The following is a 17,722-nucleotide window of genomic DNA, read 5'->3' as shown; positions in this document are numbered from 1 at the left end:
TACTTGATGAACAGAATCAATCTCAGAAGAGAAAACACTGCTTATTTATTAACACTGATTGTCCCACCCTCTTTGCCTACATGGAAATATCTCCCATAATTGTGAACAGCTAAGGAGTAGGGGAAGAAATGATTGAAAAACAACAAGGGACACCCTTTTTTGGCCTACCAGACTCTGGGTGGGAACCAGAGGTGAGGGTAAATTTTACCTTTGAACAAAGATTAAAATGTTGATTAATACGTTGGACTCGACTTTTTATTTTCTGATTCAAAACTGCATATTGTAACTTAAAGTGACTCTAGAATTTTCTTATAGCTACGAATAAAAAATAATTCACATGGCCTGCTTGTAAGAATTTTCATACAGTGGAAGAGTAGAAAACTTCTCCCACTGAATAAATTTTAAAGGGCTAGTAGGATAAAAAAAAAGTTCTGTTTTGATTGTAATCCATAGGTATTTCTTATTCAGATTGCATGTGAATTATTATTTCATTTAATCCTCAAACTACCCAAAGACACAAATCCTATCAGGGTACAAACATAAAGATCAGAGAGGTTAATTAACGTGCCTTATATCACATGGTTAACAAAGGCAGATATTGCACTAGAACCCAGGATTTTTGATTCTAAAGCCAGGGATGGCAACCACTATCCTCTAATGTAGTGAGCTGAGTCATCTCAGCCTGTGCTTGTAGCTTCTAAAGGACTTGACTTTATGTCTTCAATGACATTCCTCAATTGATCAAATCCTATGCAATTATATCACAAAATTGATACTCTTTGAGCCACACAAGCAGTTGGCAGGTAACCAGATCCTTTGGGGGCCCAGGAGTCCACTAAGTTAACCAGGAAGGATGTTCATACCTGGTAACAGATTGTATAACTCTAGAAGATGTGTCTTTGAGGGTGTCTTTCAAGTTGTCCTTTAGGTTACTAAAAAGCCTTCCTGCACCTCCTTTCACCATGTCAAAGAGACCTCCCCCATAGCTGGGCTCCATGTCTGGAGATGAGGCACCTGCCAAGGAAAAGCACAGAAGAAGGTGATGGCACAGACTACACTGAAAACCAATCCCTCCTCATTCCTAAGACATACACAGACTGTCTCTAGGAGTCTGGGACAGATATTCCTGGAAATTATGTCCCACTCTCAGAACTCATCAACTCTGAATTATAGCAATGCTGCTGGTCCTCAGAGGAGACCAAGGTAAGTCCCTCACTGAGTCCCAGGAACAGAAACCTCCGGAGCTGCACTGTCCAATTCTGTAGCCAGTAGCCACATGTGGCAATTGAGCACTTGAAATATGGTTAGTCCAAATGTGCTGTAAGTATAAAATACACACCAAATTTCAAAGATGTGATGAAAACAAAAGAATGTAAAACATCTCATTACTATTTTTACAATGACTACATGTTGAATTAAATAATCCTATTAAAATTAATTTCACCTGTTTCTTTTACTTTTTTAATGTGGATACTAGAAAATTTTCAACTCCATATGCGGCCTGCATTGTACTACTGTACTTTCATCCACTGCTCCAAAGAGGCTGCCGAGGAAGAGCAGCAGTCAGCTTCAGTGAGTCTAGGGGCCTCCTCTGCCCTTTGATGGAGCTGGCCGTGTTAGAAGCCCTGCTCCAAGGCTATCCCTCAAAGCAACAGTTCACTTCCAGCATGGAAAACATCTTCTGAAGGGCCTTCATGAGAGCTTTTAGGCCTAAGGATGCATGGTGCTCACTGGTGTTATTTGCCGTATATTTCAGGTTCTCTTCCCTGACAGCTGCACAAAATTGTACTTGCTGGTCCCTTGTGGTTAGCTGTAGTCCAGGATTTCTCAGCTTCAGCACTACTGACGTTTGGAGCCAAATACTTCCTTGTTATGTGTGGTAGGGGGCGCTGTCCCGTGCACTATAGGATGTTTAGCAGCCTCCCTGGCCTCTATGCATTAGATGCCATTAGCACCTGCCCCTGCCTCCCACTCTGAGTTGTGCCAACCAAAAATGTCTCCACACATTGGAAAATATCCTCCAGGGGCAAAATTACCCATGTTTGGAAGCCACTGCTCTAGTCTATGATGTCTGAGTAGAAGTATATATCACTTCCAGGATGCAACATTTAACTGTTAGTGTGAGACTCTCCATAGCTCTTTCCTCCTTCTCTTCTCCCCCCCTCCTCTCCTTATTCTCTCTCTCTCTCTCTCTCTCTCTCTCTCTCTCTCTCTCTCTCTCTCCCCCCTCTCCCTCTCCCTCTCTCCCTCTCCCTTTCCCTCTCTCTCTCTTTCTCTCTCTCTCTCTGCCATAGCAACTTGGCAAAGTTTGAGACTGTGGCTGCTCTGTCCAGGACTCCTGGGTCCCAGCAGAAGAAGCTATGTGGCAGAGCTCCCAGCTGACCTTTGATGAATGTTTAGTGTGAATGAGAAACACTGCTTTGTTATTAGAATCCACCAATATTTTGGGAATGTTCTTACCTATAAAGCCAATTCAGGAACGAAGCAGGAATCTGTGCAGAAGAGACTAATGTAAACAATGGTCAGGTGGGCTGTAAAGCCTAGTGGTTAAGAGCATGAGTCAGCCTCACCTGGGTTCCTGCCCAGCCCTGTTACTCCTAGCTCTGCGACCTTGGGAAAGTCAGTCTAAGTCTTTTTCTTCCTGTCTGTAAAATAGGGATAAAAATAGTGCCTACTTCATAGGGAAATATTAAATGAGTGTATATAAATCTGTTAGCATAGTACATAATACATCTAGGTGTAGAGGGTTTGAAATTTTGATTCCTATTTGATTATTAGATAGTGTTTGTAGGTAATGCATGCATGGGACAAAAGTTCTAGGATAGGAGGTATAGAGTTTGCATAAAGCATATGTACTTCACAGGGCCCGGTTTTCCAAAGCCTTGCAATTTCAAATATTAACTTTACGAAAAACAGGAAACTTTCCCCAGGCTATTGAGTCTCTGTTGTAAGATAAAGAGTTGTAACACAGCAAGGCTGCTGGTTCAAAGACAAGTTACTGATTGATATGTAAAGATACTGGGAAATTGCTGTAAGAAGAGAATGTTTGCTAAGAATGTTGCTTTTGTTGGTGGATCACTTAATTGCCTAATAGAATGTCATCTTACTTGTTTCACTGAAAGTTACCAGCCTATATTGTTAAACTATAACCCCACCTATGTCTCTTGCTGTAAATTCCTGGGCTGGAGAATAAATATAGGAAGGGAACCCCAATCCATGGTTAATTTCCCAAATGGAAGGAATGTCCCTCTCCTGAGGATTCCAGGAGATTAACCACTTCAGGGTCTCTCACTGCTCAGAAGAGATGGGCTTGGAGTAATCCTTTGTGGCTCCGTCACCTAGGGGAAGAGGGGTGACAAATCTGTGGGGGTCAAAGCAACAAGGAGGCAAGAGCCTACAGCTAGGGGGTAAGAGCCCACCAAATCAATTCTAATCAAGTATATATGTTGATTCTCAGTTGACTTTTAGTATAGTGTTTTTAGGTAATGCATGTATGGGACAAAAGTCCTCAGATAGAAGGCAAGGGCCTACAGCTAGGGGGCAAGAGCCCACCAAATCAATTCTAATCACTGTTTAGGTAAGGGATTATATACACTGATTGTTAATATAATGGGTTCATTGGAAGATTTTGTGAGAAAGAAACTCACATGGGTTTAAAGCCTTTAATGTGAACAAGAGAACTGAAACTAAACAGGGATTGTTCTGAGGGCAATAACTCTTAATACAACCGAGCTTAAATGATGGGAAAATATGTGAGTTAAGTTTTCCAAGAACATTTTGCTAGATTAGTTAGTACATGGGGGTTTTTTTTCCACATTTTGCTTTAAGCTGTTTCTTTGAGTTTCACAAGAAGTCAGGCACTTTAATGATTGTCTTATTGTTTCTTTTGCATGTCACCTAACTTAAATTTATGACTCTTTTGATGGTATATTGTTTAAACTACCATGCATGCTTGGATGAAGATTGTTACATAGCCCATTTCTTTATGTTCTTACTATGATTGATTAACCATCTGTCCTTTTCCTGTAAATCCTTGTCTTTTCAATAAAAATTGAAGCAAGAACCAACTCAGGGCTATACCCAGTTTCTCCTTCTAACAGAGGAGTTGCTGAGGTGCAGTCCCTTTGGGCTTCTCATTGCATTCATGATGCTTTGAGTAATCTTTTTGCATCTCTGTTACACAGCAAAAGGTGTAACATCTAGGGGTCAATTGATTATAGCCGTACTACTATTATGCCACACACTAAAATTCTTATGTTAATGATATTTTAAATCTTTGTTCACCTTTCAACTACATGATGACAAAGAGTAAGGATGACATCTATTCTTTTTTTAAAATTGCAACATTTAAGATTTCAAAAAATAAGTGAAGATAACACCAAGGTCAAAAGTTCAGATCCCCATATTGGCCAGCTGCCAAAAAACGGTAAAGAATAATAAAAATACTCATGTAATAGGAACTATAATTGCTAACACTTACATTTAGCACTTACTATCTGCTAGGTATTGGTCTATGCATTTTAACCTATATTCACTCATTTAATCTTCATAATAGTCCTATGAAGTAGATAATATCATTATTCCCATTTTATAGATCAGAAAACTGAGGCACAGTAGTTAAGAAATTGTCTAAGGGCATACAAGCTAGTAAATAAATGGCAGAGGTTGGATTTGAGCCTTAAGCAACCCTTCCAATCATATCCCTATTTCTTCCCCTAATACCATCCTGAATTTTATATTTGTCATTCCAATTAATGTCTTTAAAGTTGTATTACATATGTCAGTATCCATAAGCAATGTATCAATATTATCTTCCATTTTCTCAAGCTGTACATAAATGGTTTTCTGTTTGCATTCTCCTGCAACTTTATTTTTTTCACTCACCATTGTTTAAAATTCATCTATGCTGGTACCACGTGTAGCTTTAGCACACTTATGTATCAATTACACCACCGATGGATACTCAGATTGTTTGCTATAACTTACAATGCAGTTTTGAACACATTGCCTTGATTAAATATGGGAGATTCTCTCTCAGTTATACCTTGGAGCAGAATTTGCTAGTACGTAAAGTATGCACATCTTCAAATTTCTAGATATTGACAAATAATTTTCAAAAGTCATCATATCAGTTTAAACTTCTACAAGTAGTACATAAGAGCTCTCTCACTCTATATTCTCCTTAACACATTGTATTATCAGATGCTGAAATGAAATATAAGTGTTAGCAATTACACATGCTAAGTGTAAATCAATATCCTTTTTTGGTCTTGTTTTATGATTTCTCTGATTACTAGTGAGGTGGGATATCTTTTATCATGTTAATTGGTCAGGCAGCTGTTCTTTAAGTCCTATTTCAGGTACCTACTACACTCCTACATACCATTTAGATGCTCATATATATACCTATAAACGTATGTTGACTGTCAAGTTCTTCCATCCTGACCACAAGAGCTATTGATACCTAAGTCACCATTAGGCATCTACTTGAAAATGAGGCTCTATCAGAAATTGTTAAGAATAATGAATGCTGGTGAATAAACAAATGAATGGACCCATGGACAAGCATTAATAATGTCTTCCATTTACTGAGCTCTCCTGCGCAACAGAAATTCTGCTTGGATATTTATGATAGTACAGTTACACATGGTGAAAGAGTGGGAGAGTGTTTATTATCCCCATTTTACAGATGAAGAAATGGAGGCTCAAAGAAGGGAAGTAACTCACCTAAGATCTCAGCTAATAAGTGGAAGAGCCAGGGATTCAAACCCAGATCCATACAGTTCCAAAGCCTATGCTAATCTGCCATTTCACACTATTCTGCAGCTCCATATCAGCTCGCAGTTCTAATAGCAGTAATCAGATGATCCTTATTGCCCCCCTCCTACTCCTTGCTCTCCTCCACCTCCCACCTGAATGCTTTTCATCTGGCTACTCTCAGCAGCAGATGTCCTTGCAACAAGCACCCTCATAAATCACTGCATCTGTCAGGCCAACCAAACCAATCTCATTATGTAGGCAGCCCGAGCCTCTGTCACTTCTACCGTTTCACAGCCCTGAACAAAATGCCAGGAACTGGTCTAATGAGCAGCTCCATGGACCAGGGCTAGCACTATGAATCTGAGAATGTTCTCTTGTGTTCTATTTCCCTGTGAAGTACAGCACATTATTTCCCTTTAAACACAACCCCAAATAAAAATCTGTATCAGGTTTTCATTTTAAATATAGTGAGAACTGAGTGGAATAAAATGTGTATAATTCCCCTATTTCCATTCCAAGTTACCACTTCAGCCTGAACACCCTCTGATATATCCCTGTTCTAAGGGATTAAACCAAATTGATTATCTAGACATCTCTTCGACCCTCAATTTTATGCTGGAACAGAACTCTGAGGCACCAACCTATGAAAAGATATAAATATCCTTGATTATCTGAAAATCAGACTCTCACCATCACGCACTGTTCATTAGCACATTGGAACACTGCAGAAGCCAGACCAGCTTGCCAGACTCCATCTGTAACCTTCATATACCCAAATTACATGTTGAACTAGCCAGGACACAAAAAAGAGAAGAGGGGCGTAATTTTATTTTGCTCTAACGTTCTTGTAGGTACATATTCTGGCTTTCCCTGATGAGCTACGTAAGTACCAAAAGCACAGATTCTGCAAAAGATATTTGAGCCTCAGCTAGTTAAGAGAAAGAGAAGGGAGGTTTCAAAAACTGACACAACAAAGAGAGAAATGATGCAGTCAGAAAGCGACATGCAGAATAAAAGCAATGACCACAGCAGATCAGGTATTAACAAACTATGACCCATGGGCCAAATCCAGTCTGCTGCTTGTTTTAGTATAGTCTGTGAAATAACAATGGCTTTTACATTTTTAAATGATTGAAAAAAGTAAATATATATATATATATTTCATACCATGTGGAAATTATATGAGGGTCGAATCGCAATGTCCACATTGAATACAGTTACACTTATGCATTTACGTATTGTCTATGCTGCTCTTGTGCTGCAATGGCAGAGTGTGTTGTGTTGTCACACAGACTGTATGGCCCACAAAGTCTAAAGTATGTACTATCTGGCCCTTTACAGAAAACATTTCCCAATCCCTGGACTAGATGGTTAAAAACATTTTCATTCTTAGGAACACAGAGCTAGCCACCGTAATCGCTGTGGCTAAAATGGCACCCAGCTGGAAGAACATTCGCTAGGCTTCCTAAAGGGTCCTCAGTGATTTGAGGGTCAAAGAGGGTGGGGGAGGGGAGGTCAGAGTTGAGAGAGCATGAATGAAATCCAAAGAGAAAGGTCCCGGGTCTCTGCCTCTAAGGCTCCGAGTAGATTCTTCTTCCATGATGTCTGCTCACCAAAGACAAACGTCAGAGAACTGAGTCATTTCTAAGGATACAATAAAGAAATTTTCCTTGGGATTCCCAATGTTTAGGAGGCTAGAAGCAGCATCTCATCCCTTCCAAATTATAGGAAGTTACCATGTGTATAGCCTGACTAGTTCTTACAGAGTAACACAAAACTTGTGCCTCCTCGGAGAAAATTTCTGCCTCCCATTAGACTGTTAGCTGTTTGCTCATTTATTTTTATCCAACTTCATTCCAAAAAAGATTTCAGGTAATTCAAAAGTTCTTTGGAAAATAACGTATCATTAAGAAGACCAGCACAAATGTTAAGGCTGGTCTTAACTGCCTTCATGTAACTTGAAACATAGGAAAAGTAGGTGTGGCTACATTTCATAAACATTTTATTGATTCATTAGCATATATATATATATAGTTATAGTTATATAGTTATATAGTTATATTTATAAAATGTAAAGAATAACCCATTTTTATTTTGTAAACAAATATACACATGCACATATATTGTAACTGTTTCAGGCGATATAACTTATAGCACAAATTATCTCTTACTCTAATTTCCAAATTTTTGTTGAGTTTTGGACATTCTCAAGAGTGTTCTTGTTACCAACTAAATGATCTCCACCTTTGGACCATATTTTGACACAGGGAATGGCAGCAGACCCTTCCAGTAACTTCTCCATGAAATGAGGATCATAAGGGCCTTGGCACCATACTCCAGCCCGAGGAGGGCTGGGCATTCTGTTGGCTTGTCAGGGGTGGGATGCACTTGGATGCTGGTGGTTCCTACATGGCCTGAACTCAGAAAGCCTGAATCACTGGCAGCACCTGCTGAGCTCCTCTGCAGCCGCGAGTGGATGCTGCACACACCCTGGCTTCTACCCTCCTAGTCTGTTGAGCAGCTGCAAGACCTGCCCATGTCCAGGGCTGCTGCTGTGCAATGTCATCAAGTGACTTGTAGTTTTAATAGTTTGACACTGATTCTATGTGACTCTATGCAAACTTGAGTTTCAGTCTTGTGAATAGTACACAATAGGTCCCCACATCAGGCACCAGATCACTTCAAGATAAAAAGTGGAAACCTCAGAACTATAAAGAGGTTCACCTCTGTTAAACATCAGTGGTTCCAAATCACCAAAAGTAAAGAGCTGACATGTGCTGTAGCTGGAAGAAAGAGATGCTTCCCTTGTATACACGTCTCCAGTCTGGCTTTGTCAACCCTGAAATTGCACAGAATGGCCTTTTTTGCTGAGGCTGCCTAACTTCACTGGACATAGCATTTTTCATGGCTTTATCCTTTCCATCTCCGACAGCCACCTGGTAGCTACTATTTATTAACTGCTTACAGCACACCAGGCACTATGCTAAGTTCTGGAAAACCTCAAAGCTATAACAAAGTTCACCTCTATTAAACATCTGTGGTCCTGAATCACCAAAAGTAAAGAGTTTACATGTGCTGTAGCTGGTTTTACAAACTTTATCTCATATAATCTTCACCACAATCCTATGTGATATTCTATTAATGTTACCATTTTACAGATAAGAAAATCAAGACTTTGATCAGTTACTTAATTTGTCTATACATCCAGTTAGTAGCAGAAGTGCGATCCAAACCAGTTCTGGCTGATGTAAAACCCATATTCTAACACTGGTAGCATTGCCCAATGACTAACCTCTTGTTTGGCATAGGAAAATGTCAGTTTTTTGCTTAATTTAATTTTTTTTTTTTAATTTTAATTTCTAGTTAGATTTCCAGGCATTCTGTGGTAGGCATGGACTCATTTCTCATGAAAGCTGAATTTTTGAGAATTAAAATTAAAATTATTTATTATTTTAGATATCACTACTTAAAAATGACGTTGTCACATATGGTCTCATTTGATTCTGCTGATGCCATGAGGCGCAGAGGAAAGTTTTTGTTTCAGTTTATGGGGAGAAGGAGGGATTGAGGAGTAAAATGACATGCTCAAGCTTACACAGATTTTAAGCAGAAAAACCAAGCCTCAAGTCTAAGACCCCTCTCTCCAAAGTCCGCCATCTTTCCTTGAAGCTTCCCCAGAATAAGATGAATGAGAGTGGTGGTTAAGCAGTCTTTGATTGTGGAAGCCAACGCAGTGTTTTTTCATGCTATGTCTAGTTGTTATCCCCATGTGATCCATTTCTCTAAGTGCTGGGAAGTGAAGAGCTGAAAAACATGTTATGAACAAGGATGAAGAACCTTTTGCAGTCATGACTCAAGTTCCTGCCCTTTGTCAAGTGTTGTGGAAAAGGAATGGTATTTTCTTAGGGCAGGAGCTAATGGCATATCTCTGCAGATTTGCTTTAGTTTCAGGGATTTCTATCCTGCAATTGTCAAAGCTGAGGCTTTAGTGAAGTTTAGTAACAGTCATGGCAAAACGAAAATGCATCTAGGTTAGGCTGGACCCAAAGCCTCTGCTCTCATCCACCTCCCCATCCTGCCTTCTTTCATGAGAGAATTTGTGTCTCATGCTTCCATTCTCCCACCTCGCTTTGCACCCTAATCCTAGGACTAGAGCAGTCTGACATATATTAGAATTGATTGTGAATGGGTCTGTCTCCCCCTCCCCCAACTGCAGATTCTCTGGGTCTTCAATAACAGAAAGCATGTTTCGTGCTTCTTCACACCCCCCTAAGGTCTTAGCACATTACCTAGCACACAGTAAGCACTCAATAAATATATGGAAAACTGAAGCTGTAGAATGCAAGAATCAGAGAAAAGACAGCAGGAATAGAAAAGAAGACCAAGCAGACCAACCTTGGTAGAGACCTGATCTTTACCTAACTGCAGGCAGCAAATATGACCAGATGCTTTCACCGTCTCCTTATGCTTCTCTGAAATAATTTCCAGTTGCAGCACTGTACTTCCAGCATCCACTGAGCATCGTTGCCTAACAGATGAAAGATTTCATGAAACTCCACAAGAGCTTTATTGTTTGGAATACTAATATTTGAGAAGAAGACCAGAAAGAAATTTATATCTTCAGGGAGATGACAGAAACTAATTAAGAAACAAATACTAGCTCCTCTTTCCCAAAAAGATCAAAAATATGGGGGAATAAAGAAAGAATAATAAAAGAAAGAATGAGAAATACTGCCAAAGTGAAAACCAATTCAAGACCAAAATTGACTCTGTGTCTAATAAAGGCAAGGCATGGTGTCCATTAACAGGCTGTTGGTGCTAGAAAAATTGCAGCCAAATGGATGTAACACATTTTATTCCTTCAAAGAAAATTAGGCTATGGTTGACAATCCAAATTCTACCCAATAAACTCCCACATAAAACAATACATGGATATTGCTTAATTTGATTCAACAAATACAAGGGTAGTTCAAAAAGTTTGTAGAAAAATAGAATGAAAAGATAATATGAATCTTTCCACGAACTTCTTGAAGTACCCTTGGACAGTAAGTTTTTATGGTAAGCCAGGGAAAAAGGGTCTATATAAGAGATCTTTACTCTCCCTTACATCTTTACTTCACACTTGGGCCAAATAAAAAGGCTCGGCATTATGAAATACTAATGATCACATCTATTTTAAAAGATCAGAACCCCCAATAAAAATCTGAGGAAATAGAAAGGGTTCTGCCTACCACATGTCCTCTCAACTCCAGAAAGAAAGGGACCATCCATTGTTGTTTCTCTTTTCTCTACCAAAAGATCAGGGCTTAAATTGCATTAAATGGATTATGATATTTCCTTCTTAATTACTAGCCTTGTTGCCTGGTCATATGTTATATGACCTTCTCCATAATGGGAAACAGAGATAGCAGAGGACTGATGGCTGCTTAAATAAAAGTGCAAACAAAAAAGTAAGGCAAAAATCTTCCACATTTCAGTTCCATTTAATGGGGACAGGGGAGACAATAGAAGCTCCAAAAGGTGAGAGCTCAATCTTCCCAAATAACCCCCCATTACAGGTACAATTTCAGAAAACCAAAATGTTTGTTATGCAAATGCTGCTGTAAATAGAATTTCCCCTTCCAAAAATATTGTTTTCTCTTAGCTCCTACACAGAAATTCTGGAGCTGCCACTGCAAGCCAACTTCTTAAAGAAAGGTCGAATTGTTGCTCTCCAAAAGAGCAGAAACTATAGTAGACAGATATTTTTTGTTTTGTATATTAAAATATATTATATATTTTATTACATAATATATTACATATCTATAACACAGAGGTCATTCATATTGAATGTGAAAAATTGGGACGCATTTAAAGACATATATCAAGAGTACTAGAGGGAAAGCTGAAAACAGAGGATGGAATTAGGAATAAAGGGAGAAAAAAAATCTAGAATAAAACCAGAGGAGGGCTTTGGCAGTATAAAGACTGCAAAGCAGTATAATTAACTCACTTCTCTAGGTCCACTAGAACCAAAGAAAATGGAATTAAGACAGAAGAAAATAAACAAGGGTAACCATTGCTAACATTTTGGATATATGTGCATTCTTAGTTCTGTGTTTTTGTGTACATGCACACATACACATTTTATATTCTGTGCCCACATGCACAGAAATAAGATCATACAATATACAGGTTTGGACTGACATTTTTTCCACTTGACAATAAAAAGTAGTCTTCCCAGTCATTCATATTTTTTCTCTATCATCTCTCATAGGATTGCATTACAATTATTAGCTGATTTTCTATTGTTTGGACTCATCAAGTATTATCATAAACGTGCATATAAAGTGGATAGAGATTCAGAGGAGCTTATTTCCAGCTTGGAGAGAGGGGGCGGGGGGTTGCAGGTTGCTGGAAGCAGGAAAGAGGGGGCTTTATGGAAGAGGTGGTATGTGAATTGCAGTTTGGGTGGGCATGAGCTAAAGGTTATTTCAGATTGAGGGAGGAGAACAAGCAAAGGACAAGAGACCACCAAGTCAAGAATATACGTAAACATGAAAAGGATCATAACTGAGCACCAGTTACAACTGTACTGGGACCATTCTAAGGTTGCCCAACACTGAAAGATGGGTATCACAGTCTCCACTAAATAGATGAGGAAGGAATGGGGACTCGGAAATGGCAAGTAGTTTTCCTAAGGCACAAACTATAGTACACACTGAAACCAAGACACCATGCTGTTTCCTCAGGGAACTGGAAAGATGTAGAGGGTGTGTTAGAGAGGGGTGGGAGATGAGACTGGGAAGGTGAATGATCCTTACCAAACTCTCTGTATAACTGCTTATGGATTTGCTCCTCATGCTGACATAAAAATAAAAATAAAAAACTACAAAAATGAGTATCAGATTCCCAGGAAGCTGTTCACAGAGCAGATTGATATTGCCTCAGACAAGGGGATTTCCCCAGGAATATCACACCCTTTAGGGCATATTTCAAATTAAGAATTTCATCCTAAGGCACCCAAAGGAAATTTCAAGTCACTCCTTAGCATCTAATTATTAGATAAATGTATTAGTAGGAACCTCGGATAGGGAGTCTCTGCAGTAAGTCATGCCAGGCATAAAAATGCTCAGTGAAGCTAAATGAACCCAGATTGAGGACACCTCTAAATGCTAACACAACAGAGAATGCAGATATACTCTGAAGGTGGTGAATCCCAGGATGCCAAAAAAAAAAAAAAAAAAAAGCCCACAGCAAGCATTAGGAGGAAAATCTGCTAATTGCAAGGAGAACCTGCCACTCTATCATGTCACTGGTCTCAAGGCAAAGAAAACCACTGCTGTTTGTGGGCCCCACTTCTGCTGTGGATTTGACTCATGGAGACATTCTCATAAATGTCTGACCATTACCCTCTCATGTGGGAAAACCAAACACTGAGCAAATTCAAAGTCAACGAGAGGGACTGGCTTCTCTGCTTGGCCAGACGTGATAGACTACCTTGGTCTGTACTCTATACACAGAAGACAAAGGCTAAATCTCAAGGGTCAAAGGCATACCCTTACCTGCTGGGTAGTAAGAATTGTTTCCTACCCTCTCTTCAGATCCTTCCCACTAAACAAATGATCCTCCAGGTGTTACTTTCCCCAAAAAGTTTCCACTCAACAATAACTACTCCTGGAGGACCAGGAAAAGAAAAAGCATTTGGTACCAACATGATGTGATTAAAAGGACATAGGTTTTGCAAACAAGTAGGCCTGGATTCATGACACTAATCCTCCTTCCTTATGACCTATGTAACAGTGGGCAGGTTAATTAATCTCTCTAAGCCTCAGTTTCCTCAACTGTAAGACAGACAGATAATATCCTCTTCCCACATATGTGATGAGGCTTAAATGACAGAATGATGGATAAATATCTGTGACCTAGAAGGCAATCATAAATAATATTTGAAAGTAAAGGAGATCCTAATTGGGGGGGGGGGACAGGAAAGGGAAAGAAATAGAAATGGTCTGCATCTAGGAACTGCCATGTCCTTCCATCAATTCAGTAGAAAAGCCACTTACTTACTGTATAAGCTTATGCAAAGAGAAAGACTTCCTCACAGAATCATCACAAAGATTAAATCCATCATCTGTAAAAGCACATTGCTACATTTACAACTTAGTGAATGGTAACTTGAGGTAGAGTTGTATATGGTAGCACTGAATAAATTAGAACATTGTTCACAGTGGGTCACCAACTGGGACTCAGAAATCCTTTCCTTGCCTAGAGATTTTTATCATATGGGGACTTTAAATGTACAGAGATCAGGCAGCCAGGAACTGCTCCTCAGACGGAAATCCTCACATGTAGTCCCATTCTGCCTGAGGCAGGCTTACTAAGCAAAGGAATGGGGTCCCTCCCTGGCTTCCATGTTAACTAGCAGCTCCAACTATCTTTCTGGCTTAATTATGCTCCAATAATCCTGACAAGACTGGCTGGGCTTTACTGTAAACCATGACAGTGAACTTCTAAAATAAAAGCAAGATTAATGCTATGACCTCAATCTTGGCATGAAGGCCCATTAATTGGAAGTCATGGGCTTAATTGAATGCTGGGCAGAGCACTGCCAGCTGGATTAAGTTTTCTGAGACCTGTTTCTTCACCCACATGAAAATAACTGAAATGAGCCAAAGGCAACTAAGCCAAATATTGGGCTTTTCTGAGGAGACAAATAATTGATTATTTCTATGGCATACTAGTTGCCCAACCATCAGAAAAGGCTGAAGTCATGTTTTAGGCGGCCATCACCATCATTGTAGCCACCCTCCCTGTCTTCTGCATGCTCAGGGGTGTTATGTAACCTCTCTGAACTTCAGTTTTGAGACAAGACTTGGTAAGTGAATGAAATACACACACATACACACACATCTACAAGGGGTGCTCGATAAAAAGAAGTAACCATTATCATCATCCCATCTTCCCAGGACTCTTTGCCATCATTCATTATCATAAGGAGCTTAGAAGAAAGAGCTGTGTGGCTTCTCTTCTGTGGCTGCATCCTGACTGGTTGTAGAAACAGCACCACAAATGAAAAATCACAGTACACCCAGGGCCTCCCTGAGTTCAAGGCAGTTTCTGCTTCTACCTGGCATTTAGCCAATGTAGATTCCAGCACAGCAGTCCCCCCTTATCCACAAGGAATGTGTCCAAAGACCTCCAGTGGATGCCTGAAACCCAGATAGTGCCGAACTCAATTGTCATCTATCAGAATACATTTCTGTTCATGTCTTCCATCCACACACTTCATGCCTTTTCCATCTTCACTAAGCACTTATCATGCACTGTGGCCGTAACTTTTGCAGTTTGAGGTGCAACAGCAAAACTAGCATGAATTTCTTTTTCTTCTTCACAATTTCATAGATAGAAAATTTGTTCTTACTGTAGATCTTAGCAAACTCAGTGTGAGATTTTTTTTCTTTTCTTATTAAATGAGAGTTTTCACCTTTTCATTTAAAGGAAGCACTTTACAGCTTCTCTTTGGTATATCCAAATTGCCAGCATCACTCTTCTTGCACTTTGGGGCAATTATTAAGGAAAATAAAGGTTACTTGAACACAAGCATTGCAATACCACTACAGCGGATCTGATCACTGAGATGGCTACTAAGTGACTAACAGGAGGCAGTGCAGGCAGCATGGGCACACTGGATGAAACAGTGAGTCACACCCCAGGCGAGATGGAGTGGGGCAGTGTGAGATTTCATCATGCTATTCAGAATGGCAAGCAATTTAAAACTTGTGAATTGTTTATTTCTGGCAATTTCTGTGAATTGTTTTATTTTCTATTTCATATTTTCAGACCGTAGTTGACCGTGGGTAACTGGAACCATGGAAAGCGAAACCTGGGCACAAAGGGGGACTACTGTATGTCTCCTCTATGTCCTGCAGTCTGGTCTATATGGTTTTGGCTGCTCTTGGGACAAAAATTGACATGCACAAATTCTCATCCAACACTGGGTATTACAGTCTCCACTACAGAGGAGGAATCGGGGGACTTTGAGATGGAGAGTAACGTGTATAAGGCACCGACTACGGTACATACTGGAGCCAAGATGGCATGGTGTTGTCTCACAGAACTGGGAGGATATAGAGGGTTTGTTAGAGAGGGGTGAGAGGTGAGACTGGGAAGGTGAGTGGTCCTTAGCTCCTAAAAGGCTTGAAGGTCAATGTAACCTTCAAAGGACTAGATAACGGTATTTAGAACTATTGGGGAGAGTGTGGGAATGCTTTTGTTGAAAGCTGTAAGACAAAATTAATTGAGAATGAGCAGCTTAGTGAGGACAGTGCTTACTTTATAACTGTATCAAGCACCAAGCACAATACTAACCAGGAAAATAGTCCAAAACAGGGCACTTAATTGAACTGAATTGAATCTGTCAAGAAACCAAGAGCTCCGATATACTTTGAAACCAATTGCAATTGCATTGAAGTGCAGCAACGTGGTAACAGCAGTAGCCATATTTATTAATCATCATTTATCACTTTCTGATTTCTGGGAACTGGGCTACATGTTTTATATCCATTATTTTATCTAATTCTCACAATCCTGTTGCCAGTAAGTTTTATTATCCCCTTTTACAGAAAAGCAAACTGAGGACCTGTCTTAGTCTGTCTGGGCTGCTATAACAAAATACCATCAGCTGAGTGGCTTATAAACAACAGAAATGTATTTCTCACAGTTCTGGAGGCTGGAGTCCAAGATCAAGGTGCCAGCAGACTCAGTGTCTGGTGAGGGCCCACCTCCCAGTACACAGATGGCCATTTTCTCCCTGTGTTCTCACATGGTGAAAGGGGCAAGAGAGTTCTCTGGGGTCCCTTTTATAAGGGCTCTAATCCCATTCATGATGGGGGGTTATCACCTTCCAAGGCCCCACCATTAAATACCATTGCACTAGGAATCAGTTTTCAACATATGAATTTGCGGAGGACATATTTAGTCCACAGCAGGACCCAAGACAAAAATCCAGGTTGCACAGCCAGGGCTCTTTCTCACTACTGTCGCACTCCCAAATCTGTGTTCTTCTCATGACAGTTGCTGCCTCCTATGTATTTGTTAAAAGCTTAAAACACTAAGAGAAACAGTCAAACATGAAAGGACTAAAGGAGAATAGAAAAGCCAGACCCTAGCCCAATGTCTGCTCTGTGTATTATCTAAGGATATTTTTAAGATCAGACACCCAGGAGGGGAATACTGTTAAGCATCAGTTGCTGGGAAATCACAAATTAATGAAAACTACTTTCTAAGACTTTAACAGGCAAGAGAGGGAAACCATGGTCCAGCTATGATCATGGTCCCTCATGCAGACTTAGTCTCACAAAAGGATCGTGGAAGAGGCTCTTTCCTAAATTAGCCTCTTCCTGCTGCCCAATCTCACCCACCCCACAGCACACACTGTCTTTAGGGTCAGCACCACACAGACTTTGATTCTCATGTTCAACAGCCACATGCACGAGCATTCCAGGGATGGCAGCAGAGCACAGGAGTGGGGAAAGAGCAAGAGCCCAAAGAACCAAAGTGCAAATATGCTCTTCATCTTCCCCAAAGAATCCTCTATAGACCTAGGAAACCTGCCCATTGTCAAGTCCCTCTCAGGTACAAAAGCACATCAGCACATAAACCCAAGGTCACAGCCTTCTTTCTTTGAGAAAGCTATGTCTGAAAGAGCTAATAAATCATTAGCAGCATCTGGTCTCCCTTGGTGCATTTTAGATCCCAGGTAACATGATCAGAGCTCACAGGCTCTGAGATTTCAAAGACGGGTACTAACAACCACAACAACAGGCGAGTCTGAGAGCAGGTGGCTTTCCATCATGAACAATGCATCCTCTGCAAAACTCCATGAATGGTAAGAGTGGGTTGGTGGATGTACTTTAAAGGTTGGTTTCCTTCTTTAACAGGAGGAAACGAGGCTACAGCTAGCTTATATAGAAATTTTGTG

At 40.1% G+C, this 17,722-nt stretch overlaps 1 protein-coding gene across 3 annotated transcripts in view; it reads right to left on the bottom strand.

Annotated features, from left to right (window-relative positions):
* The window catches only part of DNAJC6 (DnaJ heat shock protein family (Hsp40) member C6), a 134,690-nt gene that overhangs the window by 48,928 nt on the left and 68,040 nt on the right, over positions 1-17,722 (bottom strand). For all 3 annotated transcript variants that reach the window (XM_063104275.1, XM_063104278.1, XM_063104276.1), the window contains one exon: positions 864-1,014. In XM_063104275.1, the coding sequence (XP_062960345.1) occupies positions 864-1,014 (151 nt within the window). The remainder of the gene's footprint in view (positions 1-863; positions 1,015-17,722) is intronic.

Source organism: Cynocephalus volans, chromosome 8, assembly GCF_027409185.1.
Source record: "Cynocephalus volans isolate mCynVol1 chromosome 8, mCynVol1.pri, whole genome shotgun sequence".
Lineage (NCBI taxonomy): Eukaryota > Metazoa > Chordata > Mammalia > Dermoptera > Cynocephalidae > Cynocephalus > Cynocephalus volans.
Note: the sequence above shows the minus strand (reverse complement) of the source record. Positions and strands in the feature narration are given on the sequence as shown.